Source organism: Lipophrys pholis (assembly GCF_963383615.2).
Source record: "Lipophrys pholis genome assembly, chromosome: 8".
In the NCBI taxonomy this organism is placed as follows: Eukaryota; Metazoa; Chordata; class Actinopteri; order Blenniiformes; family Blenniidae; genus Lipophrys; species Lipophrys pholis.
The window spans coordinates 7232808-7258858 of NC_137630.1; the positions used below are offsets into that span (position 1 = coordinate 7232808).

General features: G+C 42.5%; 1 protein-coding gene across 2 annotated transcripts; it reads left to right on the forward strand.

The window, feature by feature from the left end:
- LOC308112877 (SRSF protein kinase 3) lies at window positions 1-8273 on the forward strand. 2 transcript variants are annotated; one of them, XM_080468662.1, is made up of 12 exons: window positions 1-378; window positions 978-1081; window positions 2812-2920; window positions 3805-3892; window positions 4020-4107; window positions 4291-4397; window positions 4527-4677; window positions 4882-4958; window positions 5542-5649; window positions 6638-6707; window positions 6801-6893; window positions 6982-8273. In XM_080468662.1, the coding sequence occupies exons 1-12, from the start codon at window positions 329-331 to the stop codon at window positions 7167-7169; spliced, it is 1233 nt and encodes a 410-aa protein (XP_080324788.1). In that variant the 5' UTR covers window positions 1-328; the 3' UTR covers window positions 7170-8273. The 2 variants fall into 2 exon arrangements, with proteins under 2 accessions (XP_080324788.1, XP_080324787.1); XM_080468661.1 differs by having other exon boundaries at window positions 315-378; window positions 4020-4128.
- The last annotated feature ends 17778 nt before the right edge of the window (window positions 8274-26051 follow it).

Genomic DNA, 26051 nt, shown 5'->3' on the forward strand with positions numbered 1-26051 from the left:
TCCCTTCGTCTGTTCGGCTTCACCAGACGCTCCTTCTAATCTTCTGCTCTCTGTTGTGGCTCTCCAACAAAACGAGAGCGCGAGGCGCTCGAGGAATTCTGAGAACGGGAGGAAGCTTCAGGCCAGAGAACGACAAGCCCCCCCCCCGTCCCAAAGGGGAGCGACTTGGAGGTCCGCGGGGGATTTCCAGGTTTAGACCCTGCCGACCGCTGCCAGCTCCCCTGTCTTGAAAGATTGCCCAGATTCAGAAGCGTCTTCCAGCTCTGCAGCCGCCGCGCCGCCTTAAAGGTGCGCTCACTTTGCGTCTGCGTCCGCCCCGAAGCACATCATGCAGCGGAGTCCTCGCTCCACATATACAGAGGGTCAACGCCAACCAAAGTGAGTATTTCTTTTTAAATGATGCTTCCATGTCTTACTAAAAGACGAGAAGGGACTTTACCAAGTTCTTAGTTTCTTGCATTATTGGTAGTTTTTTTTTTTAACATTCCTTAATGTCTTTACCAGGAGCACTTTGAAACACAAACTCATCATCAGGTCTGATGTTTGGAATCATGATAATAATTAAAAGTTTCCTGCATCAAAATGTCTTTGTCTCGTTCCAGTAGAAACCTTCAATCACCGTCAGTCTCTTAAAATCTCTTTAACCTTAACGCGGCTGCACGTCTCCCCAAAACAGACCTGTGAACATTATTTGCAGACGTGACCTTAAATCATGCAGCCACCTTCCCAGGAGACGCCCGGCGTGATCCAGTTGCACCAACATGCTGCGGAATAATTTACAGCTGAGTCAGGAATACTGCCACTTCCGATTTGGCTCTGCCACAAGTTTCCACGGCGAGCTGAGCCGGTGGGAAACTTTAAAAGTAGACCGACCGTGGTGGCACCCCCAGCAACACACCACTGACACACACACACACACACACACACACACACACACGCAATGCATTTTACACACCTGTGTGTGTTGTTGTTTGCAGGAATGAAGGTGATCCATCAGATAGTTTAGAAGTCCTCGGATGCCACGAGCAGCCGGATCCCAAAGCCAGCGGCGACGGTGAAGACCCCAGAGAGTACTGTTATGGTAGGATGGTCTCCCGCCACATGTTTGTCCTCTCACAACCGTCCGTACGAGACCTCAGCAGTCCTGTAACCACGGTGTGTACAAAGTCCGGCTGGAGACGACAAACTGAAGGTTCAAGGCTGAAACAATCAGGAGGAACTAATTGTAAGGATCAGATCATTGAAACCAGCGGTGTGACATCCTGGTCCCTGAAGGCCTCCGTCATGAATGTTTCTCCCTGTTGCAACACAAACAATGACAATATTCAAGAGGTGCAGGTGTGTTGAAGCAGTGAGACCTAAAACCTGCAGGACAGAAGTTCTCCTAGACCAGGTTGGACACCATAATAATAAATAAATAAAAATAATACCACCGATAGAAAAAGTTAAGTCAAAGTAAAACCTTCTTTATTTTGAGGAAAGTTACTCAGGAATCAACACAGTTCCGCTCGGCGAAGCACCGCCAGAACCACAATACCCAACCTACAGGACATTTACAACAAACGCTGCAGGTTAAAGAAGATTGTGAGTGAGCCCCCCCCCACCCCCCCACCCCAGCCACAGACTGTTCTCTCTGCCGCCAGCAGGGCGGCGCTACCCCTGCCTGTAGGCAAACACAGAGGATGAGGAGGAGCTTCTTCCATCAGGCTGTTCGCCTGCTGAAGATGGAGCTATAGACTGTCTACTTCTGTATATATACTTGTGTGTGCATATATATATATATATATATATATATATATATATATATATATATTTACACAACTGGAAGGAGGATTTCAGAGCGAAACAGGACGACCAGGAGGCATTATATCTCTGTTTTGGTTCTGGAGCAGGTTGAGTTGAATTATGGGCGTATGGGTGTCTGTGGATGGACGTGGTCCTTGAATCTGAGTGGTTGATCTTCAAGTGGCTTCCTCTCACAAAGATGGCCTCAGTGAGTATTTATGTATCTCTGTTAGTCCAGTGATGGATTGGCAACCTGTCCTGGGTGTAGTAGCTTCCACTCCATAATCATCTGACACTGGCTTCAGCTCCCTACATGCTTCCAGCCTGGAATAGTCCGGGTGCATTAAACCAACACGTTTCTTTGAGCAGTGCACTCCAAAATGTAATTCTTCCTTCCTGTAAACACAAACATCCCTTCACAATGGCGTCCCATTAAAAGTGTGTATCCACGCTTATCACTTAAACCTCTCACTTGACCCTGGCGTCTCGCCCCCTCCTGCCAGCTGTGCAGGACCCGGCCTGTATCTCCCGTAGCTCCTCTGCTGCGACACCGACCGCACACGCCTGACACGGCGATAAATCACACACCAGCATAGATCATGTTCAGTTTTAATAGAAACAGAGATTCAATTTGGAGATTTCAGACGACGTCCAAGAAGTGTGTGTGTGTGTGTGTGTGTGTGTGTGTGTGTGTGTGTGTGTGTGTGTGTGTGTGTGTGTGTCACGCCGGCTGGAAGAGACAGAGGCTGAGGCAGCATCATTTCTCCGTGTCCCGCTGGCAGCTCTGAACGTATTACTCACTAACAGACACGTTGTAGCTCAGAGGAAGTTGTAATGCCAGAAATAGCTCTTGTGCCACATTTAGCCCTCTTTTTAAGCTCTTTAAATGCGAGGAGAAAAATCCGCTCCGCGTGATGCAAATGTTTCAAGTATCAAGTCAGAAAGACGTCGGGTCATTGAATCTAAATTAAATCATCCCGTGCATGCAATTCAATTAATACAACTTGGTCTCTTTAATCTCTCAAGGTGGGTACCATCCTGTTGAGGTAGGGGACACCTTCAACCGACGATACCGGGTGGAATCCAAGCTCGGCTCGGGTTATTTCTCAACCGTCTGGCTCTGCACAGACCTCAGGTTGGTCCATTTAACCACCATACAAGCTTGAAATGGCACACAGAGTCTTATATTTAAACACACTAAATTCAAATAATACTCCCTGTGGTCCAGTGGTCCAAATCACTGCATACACCTGATCATTTTAATTCTGACAATGATTCACTTATATATGACAGCTTAAAAATAACACTGATTCATACAGTACTTTTTTAAGCGTGTCATATATAAGTGACATACTTACAAAATCATTGTATGAATCAGTGTAATCCAGAGTGTTTCGTTGGATAGGAGTCGTACCTGTCATAAAAGAGGTTTGGGTTTAAATCCAGGTGCAGTCACTATTTTCGTTTTTCTTTTCATTGCGTCACGTCATCCAGAGGTCTTGTTTGGATGTTCTTATGACAAAAAACTTTAATTCTGGATTCCTGAAGACGTCTTCTAGAGGTATACATAGAGATGACGTCTTAAAGACGTGACTTGGATGGACCACTGTTGCTCAGTGGGACTTCTTAGTCCTGACAGTAAAAAGTTATTGATAAACAATTTACTCACTCTAAACTCCTCCAGCAAATTTAGAATCCATTCAATTCCTCAATACTGAACTCAAAAGGGCCAATTTATATATGTATATATATATATATATATATCAGCTCGTGTACAAATACTTCAGCTAGCTACTAGTGTAGGAAACAAAACTAATAGATTTATGAATATCAAAGGTAAACTTTTAAACTCGATAAGCTGTAAAATGTGTCTTGATGTTAATCTGTGCTTTGCAGCACAGATTGCAGCGCCAATGGTCATTAGAAGTTCTTCATTTCTCATTTCATTTCTGTGTGTGTGCGTGTGTGTGTGTGTGTGTGTGTGTGTGTGTGTGTGTGTGTGTGTGTGTGTGTGTGTAGGCTTGGTCGTCGTGTCGCTGTGAAGGTGCTGAAGAGCGGCGAGGGTTTCTCTCAGGCCGGTCAGGACGAACTGACCCTCCTGCGATGCGTCAGTGAAGCTCCTCTAGAAACAATCGAGATTCTTTCTTACACTATGAGCACCGTGGTCACCCCCAACCCCCCAACCCCCCCACCCCCACCCACTTTTTTTTTTTTATCTAACTCTCTGTCACCAGGCCAGTGGTCCGGGGGGTCGTCACCCCTCCAGCCTGAGGATCGTTCAGCTGCTGGATGAGTTCAGGATCGCCGGGGTCAACGGGGTCCGTATCCTCCTCCAGGTCTCTTGTTTCTCGGACAGACTTTCTAAACTTGACTCGCGGAGGTGTGATGGTGTTGGAAGGTGGGTTTCAGAGCTTCAGCCACGCAGTGCGGGAGGTGTCAGACGTCGGGGGGGGGGGTCTCAGGGTGTCTCCGCAGTGAGGTGGACCTTAACGTCCGAGGGGTCAGACATGTGCCTGGTGCTGGAGCTGCTCGGTCCGGACCTGAGGAGCTGGCAGCTGTGTTTTGGGAATCCAGGGCTGCTGCAGCCGCGGGTCAAACAAATACTCACTCAGGTGAAGCTGATGACATTCACCGAATACAAAAATCTGTGTGTCTAATGTATTTGATGTCGTGTTTTAAAGATGAGACACAAAATCTCTTTCACATGACACAACGTGTGGGAACCCTGTTCTCCTGCTAAGGTTCTCCAGGGTTTGGACTACCTGCACAGTCAGTGTCAGATCATCCACACCGACATCAAACCGGAGAACATCCTGCTGTGCGTGCAGGAGCAGTCCACCAGAGCACCGTCGGTGGGCAGCACCTCTTCCTCCACACAAACCAAACCCACAGGTCAGGCACTGCTTTTTCATTTCTGTTGAATCCCTGATTCACATTGAGTGTTTTAACTATGAGACTTCCAAACTTGGACATGTTAAAATTGTATTAAGTAGGAAAGAAAAACCACTGAAAGTGGTTTGTAAACATGAGGACATTTGTGGCACTGAACTTAAGAGTTTAATGTGTGAATGCTGCTTGTTCTTCTGTTTGTTTCAGAAGAGAAACAGCTGAATCCAGACACCCTGAAGGAAATTACTGTCAAGATCGCGGACTTGGGCAGTTCCTGCTGGGTGGTCAGTACCTGCTCTACAGTTTGTCGGAGCCCCAGGGAAAACGTCCCAACGGACAAACTGTCAAAATCTAGATCTAAATTTCAAAGCATTAATAGTTTAAGAATGATTGAAGACACAACTTTCAAAAATGTCAGTAAAAGCTGTTTTTCCCATCCAAATCACTTTATTATAGTTACTTTTGTTAAATATCAGAACTGTACCTTACAAGCATTTTCACTTTGTTGCTGTTGGCTCGCTGCTAGCCGAGCTCGCGAGACAGTCTTGCGCCGGTGTGTCACCACACGCTAACTAGCGGCGCTTTTCCATTCCAATCTGATACCACCTCGGTGTGGGCGGAGTCAGAGCTTTTTCCCGGCAGGGCTTCGCTGTCCGTTTGAATAGCAGTTTGTCTCTTGGCACTGCTCTTTTCCACCGTGAGTTCTACTCACATAGCTCTGGACACCGCCCTGTTGGTGCAATGTGATCAAACAAGTGAGAAAAGTCAGAATGAAAAAAAACAAACATCACAACGATCATAATGAGAGAAATTACTGAATCAACTTATTTTTTTCTTCCATTTTTTCCCGGTCTGCTGTAACGGCAGTACAAACACTTCTGCGAGGAGATCCAGACCCGTCAGTATCGCTCTCTGGAGGTCCTGCTCGGTTCTGAGTACGGGCCGCCTGCCGACATCTGGAGCGTCGCCTGCATGGTGAGAAAACTTCAAACCCAATATGAGCTCACGCTATCCATCAAAGAGTTGCATCTGTGTGAGTCATCGTACGCATTTAGGTCAGAAATCAATGTCAGGGTACTTCTTAAAAAAAATTTCTAAAAGCATTTAAGTACATGTCAATGACTTTGAGTTTATTCAGCTTGACGTTATTTTTATTTGCCTTATAATGCAGACATTTGAATTTTTATAGACAGGAAAGTATTATTTAGGAAAGAGCCTAACATGAGGTTTATGTGTTCAGTTTTTAAAGTTCTTGAGTGGTTTTATTTAAAGATATAGATGTAGAGATGTTGAGCCTCAAGTCTTTAAGTGAAAGGTTTTCTTTTTCAGTCTGTGTTTTAAAAAAAAAACAACATTTCATTATCGAAAGACTCTGTGGAACAAAGCATGGAACATCTTGACGGTGAAATCACATTTTAATGCTAAATCCTCCTAAACCCTCCTTAAATAAAGCTTCATTTTTGAATGATTCATTGTGTGAAACGTCGTAGAAAATTACCTGCTTGTACTGAGACTCCTGCCATAATGTAGGTGAGTCTTCTTCATTCACCCAAGGAAAGATTTCTTGACTTGACAAAGATGCAACGAGGAAACAAACGTACTTAAAGGACCTAAGATGTGAGTGGAGAAATTCATCTTTCTGACGTTTTAAAGAACTGAAACTGTCCAAATCTTGTGGCGATCAATCTGAAATGTGTCAATAATGGCTGAGACTCTTTACTTTCTCTCATTTTCAACAAAAGCAGGTGAACAATGTTATTGGTTGGTCTGTAAAACATCACATGACATTTAAACCCAGTATGTTTAATAAAGTTACCTGCCTTCACACAAACTGTCGCCCATCCCAACACCGGTGCTTCCCATACAGCAGCTGACAGGATTCAGAAAAAAACCAAAAAGACGTATCATGACTTGTCGTTACCTTCCCGTGCGAACGTTTGAGTGGACTCCTTTTCTCCGTCAGGCCTTCGAGTTGCTCACCGGGGACTCGCTGTTCGAACCCAAATCCAGTGAATCCGTATCTCTGGAGGAAGGTTTGTTCTCCGTACGCCACTTAAATCGCGGCTGCACGCTTTATACCCAATCTCTGTTCCATGACCGAATGTAAACGTCCCCGTGTTCTTCAGATCACATCGCCCAGATCATGGAGCTGCTCGGCAAAATCCCACCAGCAGTGGCCTTGTCGGGTAAATTCTCTGCCGAGTACTTCAGCCGCAGAGGTACATTTGAAGAGTCTCCTTTCAGTGACTTGTGGCTGCCTGTCGTTTTTGTGCACTCTATACTCTAATTCGTTTTTTTTTGCTGTAGGTGATCTGCTCCGTGTCGGCCCACTGAAGCCGTGGAGCCTCTACGATGTGCTGCTGGAGAAATACCACTTCCTGTTGGAGGACGCTTCTGGATTCTCCGATTTTCTTCTTCGCATGCTGGAATATCAGCCGGAGAGGAGGGCCACCGCGGCGCAGTGCCTACGCCACCCATGGCTGACTGCGTGTTAACCCCCCGGGAAGTCTACAATCCTGATAAGCCAGGCGCTCGCATCAGCTACACCTCACTCACCCCATCAGACATAGGCTCTATTTGCGACAGTGTTTTCTAGTGAAAATGGTAAACTTTCATTGTGTTTTGGGTTCTGTTTACATAGCAGCGGTGCTTAGAGCTACTGAAAATGTCACTTTTTTAAAACAGCTTCCGGGGTGTAAATTTTTCGAAAAGGCTCCGTCTTCGTGAAAACAGGGGAAACTGCTATTTATAGGACACTCCAACTTTGAATCTTTTGTAGATGGAGGAAATGCACCTTTTCCAAAACAATTGCTATGGCGCATAGGCACCACGGCGTTAGCGGTGCACATGCTCAGTAGATGGACAACAACAACAATGGCGGCGTCCCGAGTGTCATGACTCTCAGTCCATATTCCCCTGGGACTTGGTAGTTTAAGAATTGAGCGCCACCGTCAATAATTGAAAACGTTGGGTAAACAGGGCCTTAGCTAATCACTAGTGGAGCCTTTTCTTGTTGCACTAGAAGTTTCTGTTAATGAGACTTTTTTTTTCTTTGTCAGACCTTCAAAACCATCTCCCATGAACAAGCCTGACAACCAGTGTGTAGATTTGACTAAACTTCTGAGGACTTGAGGCTTATTTAACCCTGTTGTACTTCTCAATAACCTGTTAGCTGTAGCTGTAGCTGTAGCTGTAGCTGTAGCTGTAGCTGTAGCGGATGCTAACATTGACAACCTTCATAAAACCCGACCATAATTCCTCCAAAACTAAACTCAGCTTAGCCTGAATCAATAAAAAATACATTTTGAGATCTAACCAAAGGTAAACACACGCATCAGTTTGCTCAAACAAATCCCAAAGCCAATGAGCATTTTGTTTCTCCAGATCACGGAGGTTAGCATGCTATGCAAAACCTACAAGATGGAAAAAATACATAAAGTGTCAAAAACAAGTGCAGCTTTTAAATTACATTCAAATTGGAGCATTATAGCAGATATTGAGTACTGTATTGATGTTTTAAAGCAAAGTTTGTCTTCTAGTTCTTTTTTTTTTTTTTTTACTATGCAGCTTTGAAAAATAAAGACAAAGCAAATGCCATGAAAAAGAAGTCTGATGTATTTTATTTATAGTCTCACAAGCCTTTATAAAAAAAAAAACATTTCTTCCTGTGGGTTGAAAGCAGTCTCCTCCAGAGTCATATATACTTTTATAACATTTTAACAGAGTGGGGGTCCAACACAGATACTGGTGTGAACATCACGGAGTCAGTGTGGCTCTTTTTTAATACACACATCTCTCTCTCTCTCTCTCTCTCTCTCTCTCTCTCTCTCTCTCTCTCTCTCTCTCTCTCTCTCTCTCTCTCTCTCTCTCTCTCTCTCTCTCTCTCTCTCTCTCTCTCTGTATGTGTGTGTGTGTGTGTGTGTGTGTGTGTGTGTGTGTGTGTGTGTGTGTGTGTATATATATATATATATATATATATATATATATATATATATATATATATATATATATATATATAAAACACAGAGACAGACAATATGAACAAGAAATGTGGTAAATCATAAAAAGGTCCGTGTTCCAACTCTCCCATCTAGTCCAGATCTGTTAACATTAAAAGAACTTAGATAAACTAAACAACTATTGGTTTAAGTATTGTGTGTTGCCACATAGTGTAAATTCTGAAACCTTTGACTGGTGTGTCATGTTTATGTGTCGGGTTAATCCAATTTGCATTTTTTTACAATCCACAAGTCAGTGGTCACAATTGCCTGCAAGTCGTTCTTTACACGATACCACTTTTTTTTTTGCATTGAAGATTTGCTCAGATTTCATGATTAAGATTATTCTAACATTCTCTGTCATGCAGACTCTTCAGAATCTTACTTCTCAGTCGGACTAAAAAAAGATTTCTACATTAGTCCTGTTAAAGGATCTTATGCTTAATTTTTAACAAAGTTTTCACCAAGCAGAAAATTAACTCCAAATGATCACTAATGATCATATGCAGCATTTTCAAATCTTACTGGGCTAAATCAATTTTTTTTATTCATCAGCTCTAAAGATATTTGCTTGCAGAAAGTAATTCCACCTACTGGTGTCGTCATACAATATATAAATATTATGAATGCAGTGTAAGGAAGCTGGAGTCAAAGTATAAAATGAGTCTTTATCAAGGTTCAAGAGCCAAGGTGGCATTTTACAGCAAATCTACAGAACTGATCAGTCAAATTGACGGGCAATATTCAACAATGAGTAAATAGTTTCGCAATAAGTTCATTATTTTGAACTTAAAGAGCTATTCTTATCAGTGCAGGCAGAACCATTGTTCAGACTGATGCTATCACCAGTCCAGTTTGTACATTTTACACAGAACATTTTAATAAAAATACATTTTACACCCGTACAGTTCTGTGTCTGCAGGTTTACTACATGGTCTCAGACATAATGGGACTCTGGTATAAGTGTAACACCATCAGAATATGTTCAACCTTATAACAGAAATGGATGAATTTCCAGTTTTTGTCAGGCTGAATCTCCAAATTAAACAATGGAGATATTGCAACATATATTGATGCATGAAACATTGCCGAACACAATATGACAGAGGCTTCACTTCAACCTGAAGACAATAATTTCTGTAGTTTTTAGACCAAGAGCATCAAATTGAATTTGACTTGTCCTCAATGAAACCCACAGCACTGCGATCACCAAGGTGCTATTCAAAACCCTTGAGTGATTATTTCCAACACCTTCAAGTGAGATGTCCGGGTCGATCAGCCGATCCAGCTGTAAGCCCGACACGCCACCAGCGGGTTTTCTTTATAGACGACTGCATAGCCGCACTCAGTCCTCAGTCGACGACACTTCTTGGGCCATGAGGTGGGCTTCATCGGCCTGTTCAGGGGGAGAAAAGCCTTTTTGAAGGAATGAGATCGGATGTAAACAACCAAGTTATGGTGTCAAAAGATAAAACCCAATAAGATCGGAAGGTGACATTATCAGGCGCTGAACTGATGCGTCCATAATGTTGAATGAATCTACTCACGCAAAGCAGTAGAAGCCGAAGTCATGGCAGAAGCACTTGTCGCAGCCTCTTCTGAAAGACTCCCCTGGTTTGTAGAACTTGTCTTTGTGTGAACATATGCCTGTGGGAGACAGAAGCACCACAGTAACAAATCTGCATTCACAGTCCAGTCCGACCTTCCCCACCAGGTAAGAATTTACTTTTTCAGGAACGGTCAAACTCGACGAAGGCTATAAATGCTTGTCTCTCGCGGCAGAGCTCGGCTCAGAGGTCAGGAGCATTAATGGCTAAATCGAGCGTCCATATTGTGTTTCCCCTCCGGTTCCTGCAGAGCGATTCTCCTGGGGTCTGCCTGTCACCTTCAGATCAATAGCGGCACGGTGATGTGTGGTGAAGAGCCCCACGGGGACCAAATGCAAGGTCAGTGACGTGGAGGACGGAACGTTCGGGGCGAGCCGGTTGGGCTTGGTTCACCAGTCGGCTATACCTCAGTGTTAGTGGTGATTAATGTGTGTTGTGCTGACCCTGGAGGCGGAGAGCAGGACCAAGCAACAAGACACAACGGTATAAAGCAGGCCTCGGTATAGTTTAGGCTACATGAGACCATTTGGTCGTCCTGGACTTACCCACCAGGGGTCAAACTAGTGAGCTCGATACAAGCAATACAACCGCTTTCCAGAACAGTAGCTTATCAGAAACTATTTTTCGTCAAAGAAACAGTCCTATTGGGCATAACCTCAACCCCAGGCCTCCACACTCTTTGTGTGGATAAACTATTATTGAGCTATAAAAGAGTTCTCACCTTTTTTGTGGTAAACTGAGGCTTCCGAGCATCCGCAGCTCAGCAGAAGAACCAGGGACAAGGAGAAAACGAACATCATTGACATGGAGCATCCATGAGTGTTACCTTTAAGATCTGCCATTGTGGAAATAAAAAACTCCTTAAGCACTGTTCTACAGACAAAACAAATCCGGTGCGATTGTCCGTTACAATCCAGAGAGGTCTTTGTGAGGGCCTGGAAGAGTCGCCTCATATTTATGGCCTCAGATTTTGTAGAAAAAAAACACTGCATTTTTTTGGTTTCTCGTCAGCGTCTAACCTTTGTTTCAGGGAGGGAGGTCTGTTTGGAAGTTGGCTGAGTAACCATGCGTTCCTAAATATTACCTTTGGCCATCGGTGGACGTGTTAAGGCTACGTGGGAGGAAGGATGGACGCTCGGTTGGGTTTGCAGTGGCCTCTAAACAGCTGGACTCTTTTTGTCTGCCGGTTTACCATCTACGACATTTTGTCATTTATTCCCCTCCTCCTGGCGCGCACAGATGCTGACTATTGAGGCTCAACCTATTTTTAAGACTGCTGACAGCATGGAAGTGAGAGAAAAAGCTGTGTTTGTGCTGATGTTGCCCCTTTTGTGAAGGTCCAAATGATCACAGAACTACATTCTGAAACTTACAAAAAAAAAAAAAGAAAATGCACGGATAACACTGCAGAGGTCTTCAGTTTTCAAAGGTGATACTGACTCCTCTAAATGTGAACACCAACTGCATCTATTCAGGAAATGACAGCAGTATCACGGCTTGCACAGAACACATCCTGCTCTTAACAGTTTACATATGCTGCCCTTCACATAGCATAAAGTAAAGACTGCGATGATGCCAAAGAGGTGGGTCGCGTTCTGTCCGACATCTGGAGAAAATACCTCGAACATTCACAGCAAGACGTCAAGAAAAGGATCTACAGTGGGGAGATGTTCTGTCACACACACACACACACACACACACACACACACACACACACACACACACACACACACACACACACACACACACGCTCAGAGGCCGATAGCTCTGGATGTGAGAGCGACCACAGGACATCTTGTGGTCAGCGCCTTCCTTCCTGACACCCTCGGGCCAATAACCAGAAGACACATTACGCTGCGGCGAAAAAGAAAACAAACCGGACATCAAGGGACTGGGAGGAACTTGAGGTGACCGAGGGGGAGTTTGAGTAGAAACCCAACGCGCGTCAACCCTCCGATCACCCAGGGCCAGTCGGGGAGCCGCGGGGAAGCTCAGCCAGCTGACTTTATCAGGTTTTCTTGGTTTGTTTTACAGGTGGTCCCACAGTAAACGTGCGCCGTTTGGCTGAAGATGTGACTGACCGCAATCCTAGGAACTGTGTTTATACCAGAAGAGCTGCCTCAGTCTCATTCCTCAGGCGTCAAATGTTGGCGTTTTGCTAAAAGTTGTAAAAGTTGCTCGCGCTTGGAGACGGGTACAGGATGTCCTTGAGCGTGAAGCAGAGATGATTCCAGGGGATCTAATATTGAAGTCTGCATATGGAGATGATCCAGGATTGATGGATTTATAAAACACATGACTTCTGACGGTTTTTCTTTATATCTCACGTACTTGTTTTGATGTGTTTTACCATTATAGCCACAAAGCCTCTATTTGGGTTTCGCTCCAGTGTCGCGGTGATCAGTACGTCACTTCATATTACATTTCTATTGTTTAGTTAGTTGACGGAGGCCTCCAGCAGCAGCTTCACCATCGCCACAAATTTCTGACACAGTCTGAATTTAATCGCTGTTTTTGGTCGCAAGACCGTGACAACGGCCTTCATTGAACCTGCCTCACACTGCGACGTAGGACCACCGATTCAGAGCCGAGACCAAAGATATAACTGCAACTGAGCCAAAAGTCAACTGACTATAAAAGAGAATTGTTCCCTCTCGACATCCTCATTTGCTGGTCTTTTTGCCATTTATCTCTTCAGTTGGCTTTTCTATGTGACCAGGGTCAAACTGCATCTTGTTTAAACTCAATGAATATAAAGAGATTAAAGTTTTTCCTGATCTGTATAGCAGCTTATCCTCAGAAGATGAAGTAGGTCCCAAAGCAAGATCACTACAAAAAGTTGAGTTCCAGTCCATCACAGGGGAAACGCAGAGATACAGACAACCACTCATATTCACATCAATGAGGAATTTCAAGGTCAGCAATGGGCTCTGGGTGGATACAAGTACCCAAAGAAAACCCAGGAACGTACAGGTAGAACGTTCAAGCTCCACACAGAAATTCCCTCAAACTTGGAATCAATCCACCAAACATTCGGTGCATTGAAGCGATTGGCGGGAGTCGGCCTGGTCGATGGTCTAAAGTTGAACGCTCCACAGAAGGCACAGTTAAACTTTCAGTAACTTCAACCTTTGTTATAATGAAGTGTTTCAGTGTCTCTACCCTAACACACCTCAGTAACCACAGTTTTTCTCACTGTTCAACAATGTTTTAAGCTCACGCTGTCGGCCGGGAACATTTTAATGTCATGTATGGCTTCTACAGACCAGCTAATAACTACGTTCTTCTCCAGTGATGTCCGGCCCTTCACAGGATACAGCCACACACAAAATAGAACGATCTATTTAATGATTTTCAACAGGCAACTAAAAGACACAGCGCCGGTGAGGACCCTGGCTCTGTCATGGACTGTGTCCTCCACAGCGTGGGAGGCGTTTCTTTGTGGTTTACAATAAAAGCCTTGAGGAAACGGATGTGGCCTGACTTTCATCAGGAGTCACTAAGTTTACCGGATGGTTCTCAGCGCTTCTATTTTTTTTTTGGTTGCAGACATTCGTGTCCCTCCTCAACGTGAAATGTTAAATATGCTATCATGCACCGTGCATTCATGTTCTGCAAATTCACAGCGAAAGAGTGTTGATCAAGAAAGAAAAGTCAAATTAATTCACAAACAAAATGACCAATTATTTAATTAAAAATCAAACTTTTTGATCAGTTGACCTCGTCGTTGTTTCATAACTGCTGGAAACAGGACAGGAGTCAAAAGCGTTAATAAAAAAGACAAATGACCGAGAACAACCTCAACAAACCTCTTCTGCTGGTGTGACGTGCAGTCACACATAAAAAACACATAATAAGAAAGAGAAAGAGCACTGCTGCTTGTGTTTGTTTTTATTGGAAATCATGTAGTTCTTTTAATATTTGACTTTATTGCCTGCATGATGCGAACAGATTTCAGTCATAGTGAGAATCTTCCGCAAAAACATTCAATTAGTTATGCACTGTATTGGAAATGTTCCAGCATTGATGTGATGATAGTTTTAAGACAAATTTTTCCAAATTCTGATATGATCTGGAATCAACGGCGTGCCTCAAAATAATGTGTCCACAGGATCCATCATCTCCCACCTCCCATTTATTGTCTAGGTCAGAACAAAAGCACGGTGCTTGCTGGGTGCGGTCTGATGCATTTTGACCTGCGTACCAACTTTAAGCAAATAAGGCACGAGGAGTGGAAGTCCGACGCATCGCAAAACTTTTGTAAAATGTCTAAACCAGCAGTAGTGGAACCAAAATGAGGACAGACTTATTTGTCTTCTCAAATATTTTCAGAAATATTTTCAGCCGCCATGTTGGTTTGATTTGAACTCCTGGAGCAGAGAGACCCCGAGACGCTGCGTTCAGGTGCAACACGTAACTTCGAATCTTGCCACATGCTACATGCTATAGAGTTTCAGGGCTCACACACCAGCGATGCTACATGGTAAACATGATTAACGTTTGACTGATACACTCATTGACGGTGAGCTGGAGCGTGTGGCGGCACGCAGCGAGCTCGGTTCAGTGCGTAAATACACGCTACACTCTGCGGTTGAAGGAAAACATCTTTTTAGATTCCATGCGAGAAAAAAAAAAAAAACGCACCTGTGAACACGTCCCAGACACATCATGATGTGATCTCTCCTTTCTTTAACCCTGATGGCCTGGTGTGCTCATTGCTTACATCATGCTGACGCCATTATTTAATATTTCAAGTGTTTATCGGCAGATACCTACGTTATCATCGTGTGTCCCTACTTGGTTCCCTGGAAACACAGTAAAACCTGCAGAACAAGTGCAATTCACATGGTTATCAAATCCAAATACAAAGTTTGTTCAGTATCATTCGAAAGAATCACCTATTAGTGGTTTACTAAATTTAAATTCTTCCAAGCGTTGATAAGGTCGCTATTTGATCCTTTAATGTCGGGTCTTCTTATCACTGTGAAGCAGAATCTACCAAGCGTCAGATTGTTCACCCACTATTAGGGAACGTGAGCTGGGGTGAGACCACCATGAGACAGCTTAGTTTTACCCTACTGATGATGTGATGTTGCAATAGTAATCCTCATAAACATGCACTGTGGGTCCCTGAGCAAGACCCTCGGTTCCCAGCAGCTTCCCACTGAGCGCTGCTCTGTGTGGCTGCTGCCGATGGGGATTAATACAGTTGCTAAAAATAAATAAATGAATAAAAATGACTGGAATTCCAACTAAAAAAGCTTTGAAAATACAATGTTTTGTTAAATCTATGGCTTCTGACATTTTTTGGTTCCAGCATCTTATTATTCACAGTTTGATTTTGTTTCCGTGAATAAATAACCCAAAAACGAAGGAAAACTTTTGAGTCCATTTTCATCTAATTGTTTTATCTGCTGTTCCTATTTATAAAACGGCACGCAAAGGCGTACACTTGGCACCAACTACAGCAGCCACAATAGTAAAATCTCCTTGAATAATACATCAGTCAGAAGGCCCGCACTCGTACTTTTACTTTAATACTTTTAAAATTGTATGGCTGACTCAGGCGTTACGTAACTCTCTTCTTCCAGTGATCTCTGAATGACTTGTTAAAGTAATTTCCCTCCCTCTTGAATTACAGAATCTCACATTGCATGACCTGCTTGGACTTGTGGTTTTTCACCTAATCGACGCCCTGTAATTCACACGCTTCCTCCGAAAACCTCCACGATCTTTGATCCGGATCCTGGTCGGACGTGCAGAGGACAAGAAAAAAAAAAGAAAAAGAAAGAAATCCTGGCAGCGCTTGTTGCCAGCCTGAGCTGGACGTACAGTTTGATGATACTGGCGGAGGTTCTCTCACACGGTGTGGTAGGTCGAGGGCCGTGAGGTCCGTGTGCACCCGACTGTGGTCGGTGTGATGTGGAGTGGACGTGGTGGAGTGTGGTAGGTCCACAAGCTGCTCGCACAGTCAGAGATCTGTGCACAAGAAGACCACACAGGCACCCAGACCTCCGATCACAGCTGCTTTAGCTTCGTCTCTCTCTAACAGACAGACTTTTAAAAAGCTGCACAATCAGACAGTCAGATTCATAAACTGTTTCTGCTCAATTCAATTCGGCACCACACTCAACACAGAAAGACACATTTGATGTGCAGTATGATTTATAAGGGATCCGAATGCATGATTGACTGTAAGTGATGGCTGTCTGCTTGGGTTTTCCCACTTCTGCTTAGTGCCTTTAGTGGTCTTTATAGTACTTTTATTGGATTGTATGCATTATGTACAGACCAGGTGACACTCTTGAATTAATAAAACAATAATAAACTTTTAAAGCCACACATTAGCATCTTTGATTCTCTTTAGTCAATAGTCCCAGCTACAGATTTACTCTGAATTCAAAGATGTTGCGAGCCACTGATAAAAAAAAAATTATTAAAAAAATCCTTTAAAACATGAATTTCCTGTTCAGCATTTTTGTTTATTGTGACTGGAAGTACTCAAGGGTGAAGAAGCTGCATGCTGTAGTTTTCATCATACGGAAGCACTAGCTCCTCAGTCAGTTACGTCAAAGATACAGTAAATAGGATTCATCCACTCCCATATTGGTGCGCTGGGTGGCAGCAGTCAGTCACTTTTTATTCACAGTTTTCGTAGTTTGTATTTAAGAGTTGCGAATAGCAAACTACTGAACAAGAGAGACGTCACGCTCAATATATTTCCTGAACTGTTTAGTGTTCGAATCTGCTCCTGACTTCTCTGTTTTTGTAGTGAAGTGAGAAGGACTACTGGAATTACTCACTACACCACCTTGTGGTACACCATGGTATTGCAAGTCTCATTCAGGTAGCTTGTCTACCGTAGACTCAAAAATGAAGAATATATATATATATTGTGGTGACTAAAGATTTAAATGCAACAGAAACTTTGGAATCCGTTTTGGATTAAAATCTTTTTTAGACCAACATGACTTTAACATTGAATGCTGATAACTTGCATCTTTCATGTGTGCTAATGGGGTGGACAAAATATTAGAAACACCTCTCAATGGACCTGAATGACTAAGATTCTGTGTGAACCCTGCTTACCTGGACACAAATTGATTTAGTTTACCTGCAGTGTGTGGGTGATCAACTAAGAAAAACCATGAGTGATATCACACGCAAAACTAGTATTGAAATGAGGGTTTTGTTCACATTTGACCCTGTTTACATGAAGATGATTGGCTGAAAACAGCAGAACTTGGGTCTTTGTTTGCTTGCATTTGCATTGGAGTGATTGCATGGAGCCTTACGAGCACAAAAGGAAATGTGACACCGTGGAGTTGGACCTGTAGGCGGAGAAAGTTGTCAAACATATCAAACATATAAAAAATGACCCTTTTAACGGTTTTCTAACAGTAATTTGTGTCCCCATAGTCTGTGTATGAAGCCCCTCAAGGAACAAAAATCTTTCATCTCCTTCACCTGCTTGCTCCACTTTTTAGCGAATGTGCGCACGTACAGGAGATTCAGAGATTTTCTCTTCATGACATCATGAGGGGAAATAATCACTCTCTCTGGTAGTGGAGCTCTGCCTTGCTGATATACTGAATAAATTCAATTTAATATGAAAAACCGTAACAGTTCCCCTTACAGTTAGCAGGAGCTAGTGTTAGCTACTTGGTAGTAACTAACAACACACACGACCAAACAAAATAACATTTTCAGACACGCAATATTTTTAACTCGCCATCTTTAGGAGCCTCTCCTGTCAGATTCTGGTTCAAACTGGTTGTACAACAACGTTTATACGAGTCATCGCGATAAATCCACTGTAAACATTAGCACATTGTACCAGTGTTTCAGAACAGCTGGTTTCCCTGTCAAATGGTGACTGTCCATCGGTGCTGCAAGTGACAGAATATATTAAAAAAAGACTCACACATTGTAAAGGCTGTAAAATGGCGTTCGCCAGGACAGCTATGTATTTCTGTCAGATTTTTAACGTCTGTAAATAGCAGCAACTACTGAGGCTACAGGGACACCAGTTAACAGGGAAGACTGGATTTGGGCAAATGCACTTTGAATACAATGTTGTTGGACCTCTGACACGATGAGAAATTTTTAAGAAACTGTAGAATATGGAACCTTTAAAAACAAAAGTTTGACACAGAAAATATCAAATAAAAGTTGTGGGGAGCCAACTGATGAAATGCTTCCTGTTATAATAATGGCAGCATCTCTGCTGAACATGTTAAAAACAACAGACACCATCATGAACAAACGCAAGATAAATCACTTGGATGTCAGCATAAACTCCACCCAGTATTTTGGAACGATCTGGGAGACTTGATATTTCATATTATTGAAGGCAAATGCACTAAATGGATAGTATGTGTTGTTGTGCACATCTGTCAGACACAATCCTCACTCCGTAAATCAGCTTCCACATTTTTGCACATAATGTCACAACCTTTAGTAGACCACGCTGCAAAATACTGTAAATGACCCGAAAAATGTAATTGTAGTCCAATAAAAAAATCAAAAAGCCCTCTCTGATGGCAACTCAGGATTGAAATGATGGCATATACTGTATGTTTTTTTCTGAATTGAATGGGACCAAAGCATGTCCTGAGTACACATCGTCGCATATTGATTCACAACAGGCTGTTTCATCTCGTCGCTACAGTAAGTGGTGTGTGTCTTTCACATTTAAGCTCCGAGTCTCCATGGAAGCAAAACACCACGACTCTTCAGAGGTAGAACTTTGTACCGTAGTGGAACCAGCTGTGTGGCGTCTCAGTCTCATTGCGTGTCACAAAATGGATGCAACACAGAATTGAATAAATAATAGCGGCGGTCGAGCGGCACGGCGGCTGCTAAAAGCAGACCACACAGAGGGGGGAAGGCGCTGATGAATTACAGGTACTTAGTTTGACAGGATGTGGATTCTCTGGTCTCAGGCGGTCTCAGGCTGTGCCACCCTCTTAGTGCGCATCTGTGTGCGGTGATATTTTTGGTTTGAGTGAGTCACCCTCAACACTACAGCAGAACTGGGTGCTCTGGCGGGGCTGTTAATTACATAAATAGCTCCGCATCAGCTACAACGTTTGGCACGGTGTTGGATCCTGGCCTCAGGGCCGCGTGTGTGGAGTGTCGTAAATACCACATCAAACACCAGCACGCTGGGAACTCATTCCCAACATGAAAATATCGATGCAGTTTCAAATACTGAGGTCTTATTGGGTTTGATTGTATGTAGAAATAGTTGTAAAGCTACAGTCAGTGTCCTGCTCGCTGGGTCAGCTGATAGCTTTAGCATTAACTTTTTATATACAAACTCACTGGCCAAACAGCCAATCACATGACAGGAGCTCAATGAATGTACCCATTTGAACTCAAGATGAGCTGCTGAGGTTCAAGATGAGCATAAGAACGGTGAAGAAAGGTGATTTAAGTGATTGTGAACATGTTATGGGTTCAAAAGGACTCCGTAGTCACCAAATTTCAGCTCCTCAGAAGCTCCAACCTGCCACCAGCATGCTGCATTGCAATATTTTGGCTTGTGGTCTGCTACTATGACACTTCACTCCTGTTGACAGGAAAACGCAATCAACATGTATTCACAGTACTTCTTGTGCATTAGCAGCTTCGAATTAAATGTTAGCTTACCTTTTGTAAAACACTTTCGCTGCTATCTCCATGTTTGGAGTTTATCTCAGTTGTTTAGTCGTCCGTCCTATCATGAGCATTAGTTTCTTTTAAGAAGCATAAACATGCAGATAATAGAGCATCTTCCCCCGGCTAAATTAACTCACGCAGTTAAATTCAAATCAATGCCCTCATGTGCCTCGCACCAAGTAATAATATATGGTTGAATGCCCCAGGTTTTAACGTTGGCACTAATACCAATTACTGAAATCCTTTAAGGCTGATATAAAATCATTCTTTATGTATAGTCTGCAACTATCCCACCCGCCCCACGTAAGTGTTTGGACTGCAGTTTATTATACTGCTTTGAACTTCTCATTGTTGTGTTACGATAAAATACAAATTTAAAAAATATATATTTTCTCATCAAAATTGACAAGTGCAAAGGAATGCAGAGAAAAGACTATGTCTGGCAGATTGTGACTTTTTGACAAAGACAAATAAATATCATGTAAGAGTTATTGTTTGAAGTAACTTGATACTTTGTTTTTCATTAACTCATAACTACTCTTTCTTAAAGGTCCCATATTATACAGTTTTTCAATCATTTCTATTCGGTCATTTGTCCAACAACATTGTATGAAAGTGTTTTTTTTTCTCCAAAATCCAGTCTTGGTCCTGAATGTCAGCCAGTCTAAAAGTCCCTCTACTGAGCTCTACTGAGAACAGGCTGATTCTGTTTCTGTGTCTGTGGCTGTCCACGCCTACTCCAATAAGATGAAGTGATGTCCTGATTTGAGTTTCACTTCATTCACTTAGTTATACGACTCAGTGGTAGCCCCTGTGTTGTTCTATGCTGCAAAAGTTTGGGGTTTTCAGAAGGCTGCAGAGAGCAACTCTGTCCAAAGCAGAGCTATGAGGTATTTCCTCCTCGGGGTCCATAAGTTCACCCCTAAGGCAGTCATAGAGGGAGACATGAGCTGGGAACCCTGTGTGGTGAAGCAGTGGGCTGAAATGTTAAGACTTTGGAACATTTACCTGAGGATGGACTCACCAGGAAAGTCTTCAACTGGAATAAAGCCCATAAATACCCTTGGTCTCATGAGGTCCTTCAAATATTTACAAAAATGAATTTACAATCATTGTTTTTCAACAATTTACGGTGTCAAATAACATACCACAGGCAGATATTATTTGATGATTACAAAAGAGCAGTGGAAGCTGGAACTGTTAAATAAACCTATATTGAGAAGTTATGTTCAGTTTAAAGATTGTTTTTCCACTGAACTTTATGTTAATTGTAAGTTAAAATGAGGACAGAGGTCTCTGTGAGCTCAGCTCAGAACAGGAGTGCTGCCCCTAGAGGTGGAGGTGGGTCGTTACAAAGGGGTCTCCGAAGAGAACAGGCTATGTAATGTTTGGTGGAGGATGAATTTCATTTCATGTTATATTGTCCACTGTATAATGAGTCAAGAATTACTTTGTTTGAAAAAATTGAACGCAATAATCCTGATCTCTTTGTTTGGCAGAAGGTGATATGCTGAGTTGGTTATTTAGAAATGATTTTCTTTGTTTGACAACATAAGTGGAACAAACCTGGACAATGTGACTGAAAGCTTTGTATCCAGACTCTTGACGTTGATGAAATGTTTGTGTTATATTGAAGATGTACCATGACTGTCACCTCCCTATTAATGTATTTAGTGTTATATAAGCCCATGTGTGCTGGGCACATGTGTGTATGACCCTAAATAAAAAATATTCATACATTCATTCATTTACACCACAATGATGGAGAATGAGTTAAAAGTTAAAACATTCTGTCGACACAATGATTTTCAATGTAAAATATCTTTATTCGACCTTCTCAAAATGTGTTTTTAAAACAGAAATTGTCATCATGGTGAATCAGAATACTATTCACAAATATGAATTAATTAGACACTATAATTTTCAAATCAAAGTCGGCATGTCATCAGAATTTAAGAAAAGCAACGAGCCTCCTTCAGAGTCGGTCCACCTCTCTGCCACCAAGCGACTTCTATAAACAGACTTTTTGTACATTTTTGGGAGTTGAGCTCTTCAACAAGCAGTCAACCATTAATGAGTCAAACTGAATTTGAGACGCTGAGTCTGGTGTGACCGAACAACAATCCTCATACATCGTACCAAATAGCATAGAAAGTAAACAGAAAGGAAAGAGTCTGTAGTTAACACATAAAACAAAGATATCTTCAGAAATACTTGACAAATATCAGTATATCATTCTTCTTTTTTAATACAAACCAAAACTGATTGTTTTCTCTTTTTTTTTTTTTTTCATTGTAACACATGATGGTTGATGGTATTTTGGCAACATCTGCATTTCAGGAGTTAACAGAAAGTCAACTATTATCATAACATAAGTCACTGGACAGTATTTATCCTTTCCCCTGACCCGTCCCACCCCCAACAATATGTCTTTATACATGATATTGCATGATAAAAAGATGATGAAATCATTGACATCTCAATGACATTTACATAGTCCACAAACATTTTTGTTTGTGGCTCAAGATTCTCATCGACTCTTTTATTAGCTTTTCACTTTTTTTTCCACGTTATCAGAGGATCTTGTAATTCAAGACTGAGGTGAATTCAGCTTTACAGTTCAATCGCAGTGCAAAAACAAAAAGAAAGTGAGTGCTTCTTTTGGGTCTCAATATCAAAATGTGTTTCCGAAAGGAAGGTAAGTAACTGCGGGGGTAAACGAGTCTTGAATATTTAAATTCACTGACTTGAAACTGAATTTACCTCGAGTCTGTTGTGAAACTCATCTCGCTTCAGAGCTCAGTCCGTAGTCTTCAGTAGAAAAAAACTACAGTGCCACTACTTGTTTTGCTGGTTCTGCACCACATCTGAATTAAATCAAGAGTTCTTAGAGGCACCTGGAGTGGTACAAATATGTGCTCATCAGGGTTAAGGTATTGTCAGTTCCTTTTCGTTAAGGTATTTTTCAGTTCATCATCAAGTCCTCAGGAGCGGAGTGGTACCCGGGAGGAGGCCGGACCGATGATCACACAGGGAATGATGCTTGGAAGCCTGACATGACCACTTGGGCCTCAAGGCTGTTTGTATTTCCCTTTATGTAGCTTTGTTGTAACGTACGTCCTGGGCCCATGAAAATATTCCCAAAATGAGATGCACACTATAAGAGATGCTTAGATCCCCATTTCCTTTACCATGAACATTTCAAAAGCAGTGACACAGGTGTCGCTCTACAACATGAATGAGGTTTGTTTCAACAGTGTCTTTTTTTTTTTTTTCTTTTTGAAATGGTTGCACAGTAACTTCAAGGTGAGAGACAAAAGAAACTTCTTGAATGAGGGCCCAGCTATTCTACCCTAGGATGGTTTAAGGATGTAGGCCAAGGTTCTGTGCAGCAGAGTCTGCATGAACAGCATCATTAAATTCAGCATAACGGCTGTTTTCATATTGTCTTAAAGGCCCAGCTTGGAAAACCGGAGTGGTGCTATTCTAATTTAAGGAACTGCAGGGCAATGGGTCATTCAAATAAGGACCGCATCGCAGGAGCATCAGCTACAAGGTCTCACTGGTGTTTTCCCCTTGAATTGTGACTAATCGTTTCTGTAATGAGCCTTTAATACAGTACTGTGTACACAGCTTCCTGAGAGTTAGCTAGCTACCGTTCTAAAAAACACGCTGCACATCTAGCTATCTGCTCATATCTACATAGTGTAGGGATGCACCAGTGACCGGGCGAGGACAACCCATCGAGCCAACCCTTTCGCCTGTTATCAAAGTTTAACAGGCTCATTAAAAAAATGTAGGTTTAATGGCGTCGCCATATACATTAGTTCTTTGTCTTGTCCATGATGAATGTCTTAACAGTGCATCCCTAAAGGAGCATAAAATGGATTACAGTTCAACGTAACGCAGTGAAATGATTCTTTCAGTAAGCGGCGTTTTCCCCCAATGAAGATCACCTTTTGTCAAGCCGACAGGCAAAGCGTGCCGGCTTCTTACATGAAGCTAATTTTATCCCCGCCACGATTTGACCCAGGCTTCAGGAGGTTCAGTTACAGTATGTCAGCCTGAAGTGCGGCACGGAGACGGATAAAAGCCCCATGGTGCCCTGAATTACAGCAGCCTGCTTTGTTGTAACTCAAAATCCTGCTTGTCACTGGTACCATGACTGCCGGTATCACTGATGAAGACAAGTCGAGTGGCTTTAGCTTACGGATGCCGTAAGGATGCTTAAAGATACTTGGGGTTAGTCACACAGCTCACACTGTTGGCGTCATCAACTTGAAGGAGTGCTCTCGCAGGTAATCCCATTTGACAAACAGCTTCTATATTTAGTGTGAGACAATGTTGAATAATTCAAATGAGGAAACTACAGAATCTAACTGGTTATTGCAGGAGAAGACTAACCAGCTCTGATTTGCCTCCTTCAGAAAAATTTATTCTTTTACTTCATTAGTCGATCAGTGATCACTATTATAAATGCATCACCATGGATAACAACCAATGACACCAATGTATAAGTGCTACATCAAGTTAGGAACAGTAAGTGGGATGGATTTGGTGGTATGTCACAGTCACAATGCTACATGGAGAATTCAGTCGAAATCACTGAGGTTGGTCAGGTTATGTCTTTTGCAATTATTTTATGAATATGGGTATGTTAGCAACCTTTAAGGGATTTACATACTCCAGTTTGTCAGATTGCTGTAACATATCACCACTTTATTTCTATGATAATTGAGAGTGAGATTTTAGTAAAAGGACCTCATGAAGGATTCATTTGAACAGGACAGATATTAAATGGGAGATGCTTTCTCTCTAATGGGTTAACCAGAAAGTCAACCTGTCCTCTTCCTGTGGGGTACCTTAAGGGGTCAGTTGTCCCATGCCTTTTGCACACGCGTCCTCTTGGAAGTCATCAGCTACTATGGAGTCACCATCTCCTGCTGTGCTGATGACACCAAATTTTACATCAAAATGAACCATCTTCCACTCTTCCATCATCACTCTTGGAATCTGCTCTCTGCCCGGGGTAGATGAAGTTATGGATTCCCCAGAACTTTCAACAGCTTCAAGTCTGGGCCTACATTCGTTGGCACTCTGCATCACACCCAGTCATCTTTTATCAAAGAGACAAAAAGCCATATATCCTTTTTGATAAATATATCCAAGTCCGCGCTGCTGTCGTTGTTGTTGTCTTGTTTGCTTTGTAATTGGACTTTGAACAACAACTGTGCAAAACCTAATTGTCCTCAAAAACATTGCAAGACCCCATCCATCACTCCACTACCAAAAACTTGGCTTTGTCTGACCTCCAACTAGCTTGTCTTTGTCATTTCAAAGAATAACTGTCAGAAGCGCGAGACTTTTTATGGAAACCAACAAAAGGCCAGTCTCTTCCATTGGTTTGTTGTCAACACCAGAATTCAGATTGGTTTCCTCACACAACAGTACATCCATGGCAACTTTTCCCTCTTCTCAAGGTTCTGCTCACCTCACACAATACAACATGCTCTCTCTGCTCCAACAATTCAGCCTGTTTCCACATTTACAGGACTAAACTTCCATAATAGACCAAGAGTTTTGTTTTTGTTTTGTTGGTCTGTCATCCCCGTCTTGGACTCAAATCTGAAGGTGCCGGTATTGAGGCCATGGCACGCCAGACTCTTGGGTATGGTAAAAACTGTATACCAATCATGCCTCTTAATGTGTTGATGCATCTTTTGCTGCTGAAACAACCCTAAATTATTGGCACTTGGGCTGAGAGCGTCCATGATTCTGTCACAAATTTGCCCTTTTCGTCCTTGAACCACTTTTGATTAATACTGACTACGGCAGGGTGGGAACACCACACATGATGTGCAGCTTTGGAGACGTTCTAACCCCACTGTCTGACCATTAAAATGACGCGCAAAGCTGCTGCCTAATACAGTATATCGCATTTTATAATAACAAACATGATAAAGAGACAATAAGTTTCAATCAACTCAATTGCCAGCGATCATAATGTTACTGCTGATTGGTTTATATAGACACACCTTGGTAGTAAACTTAAAATCTACTTTGGTTGTAGATCTAGAGAAGGAATTCTAGGAATTGCTCCAATTGATAG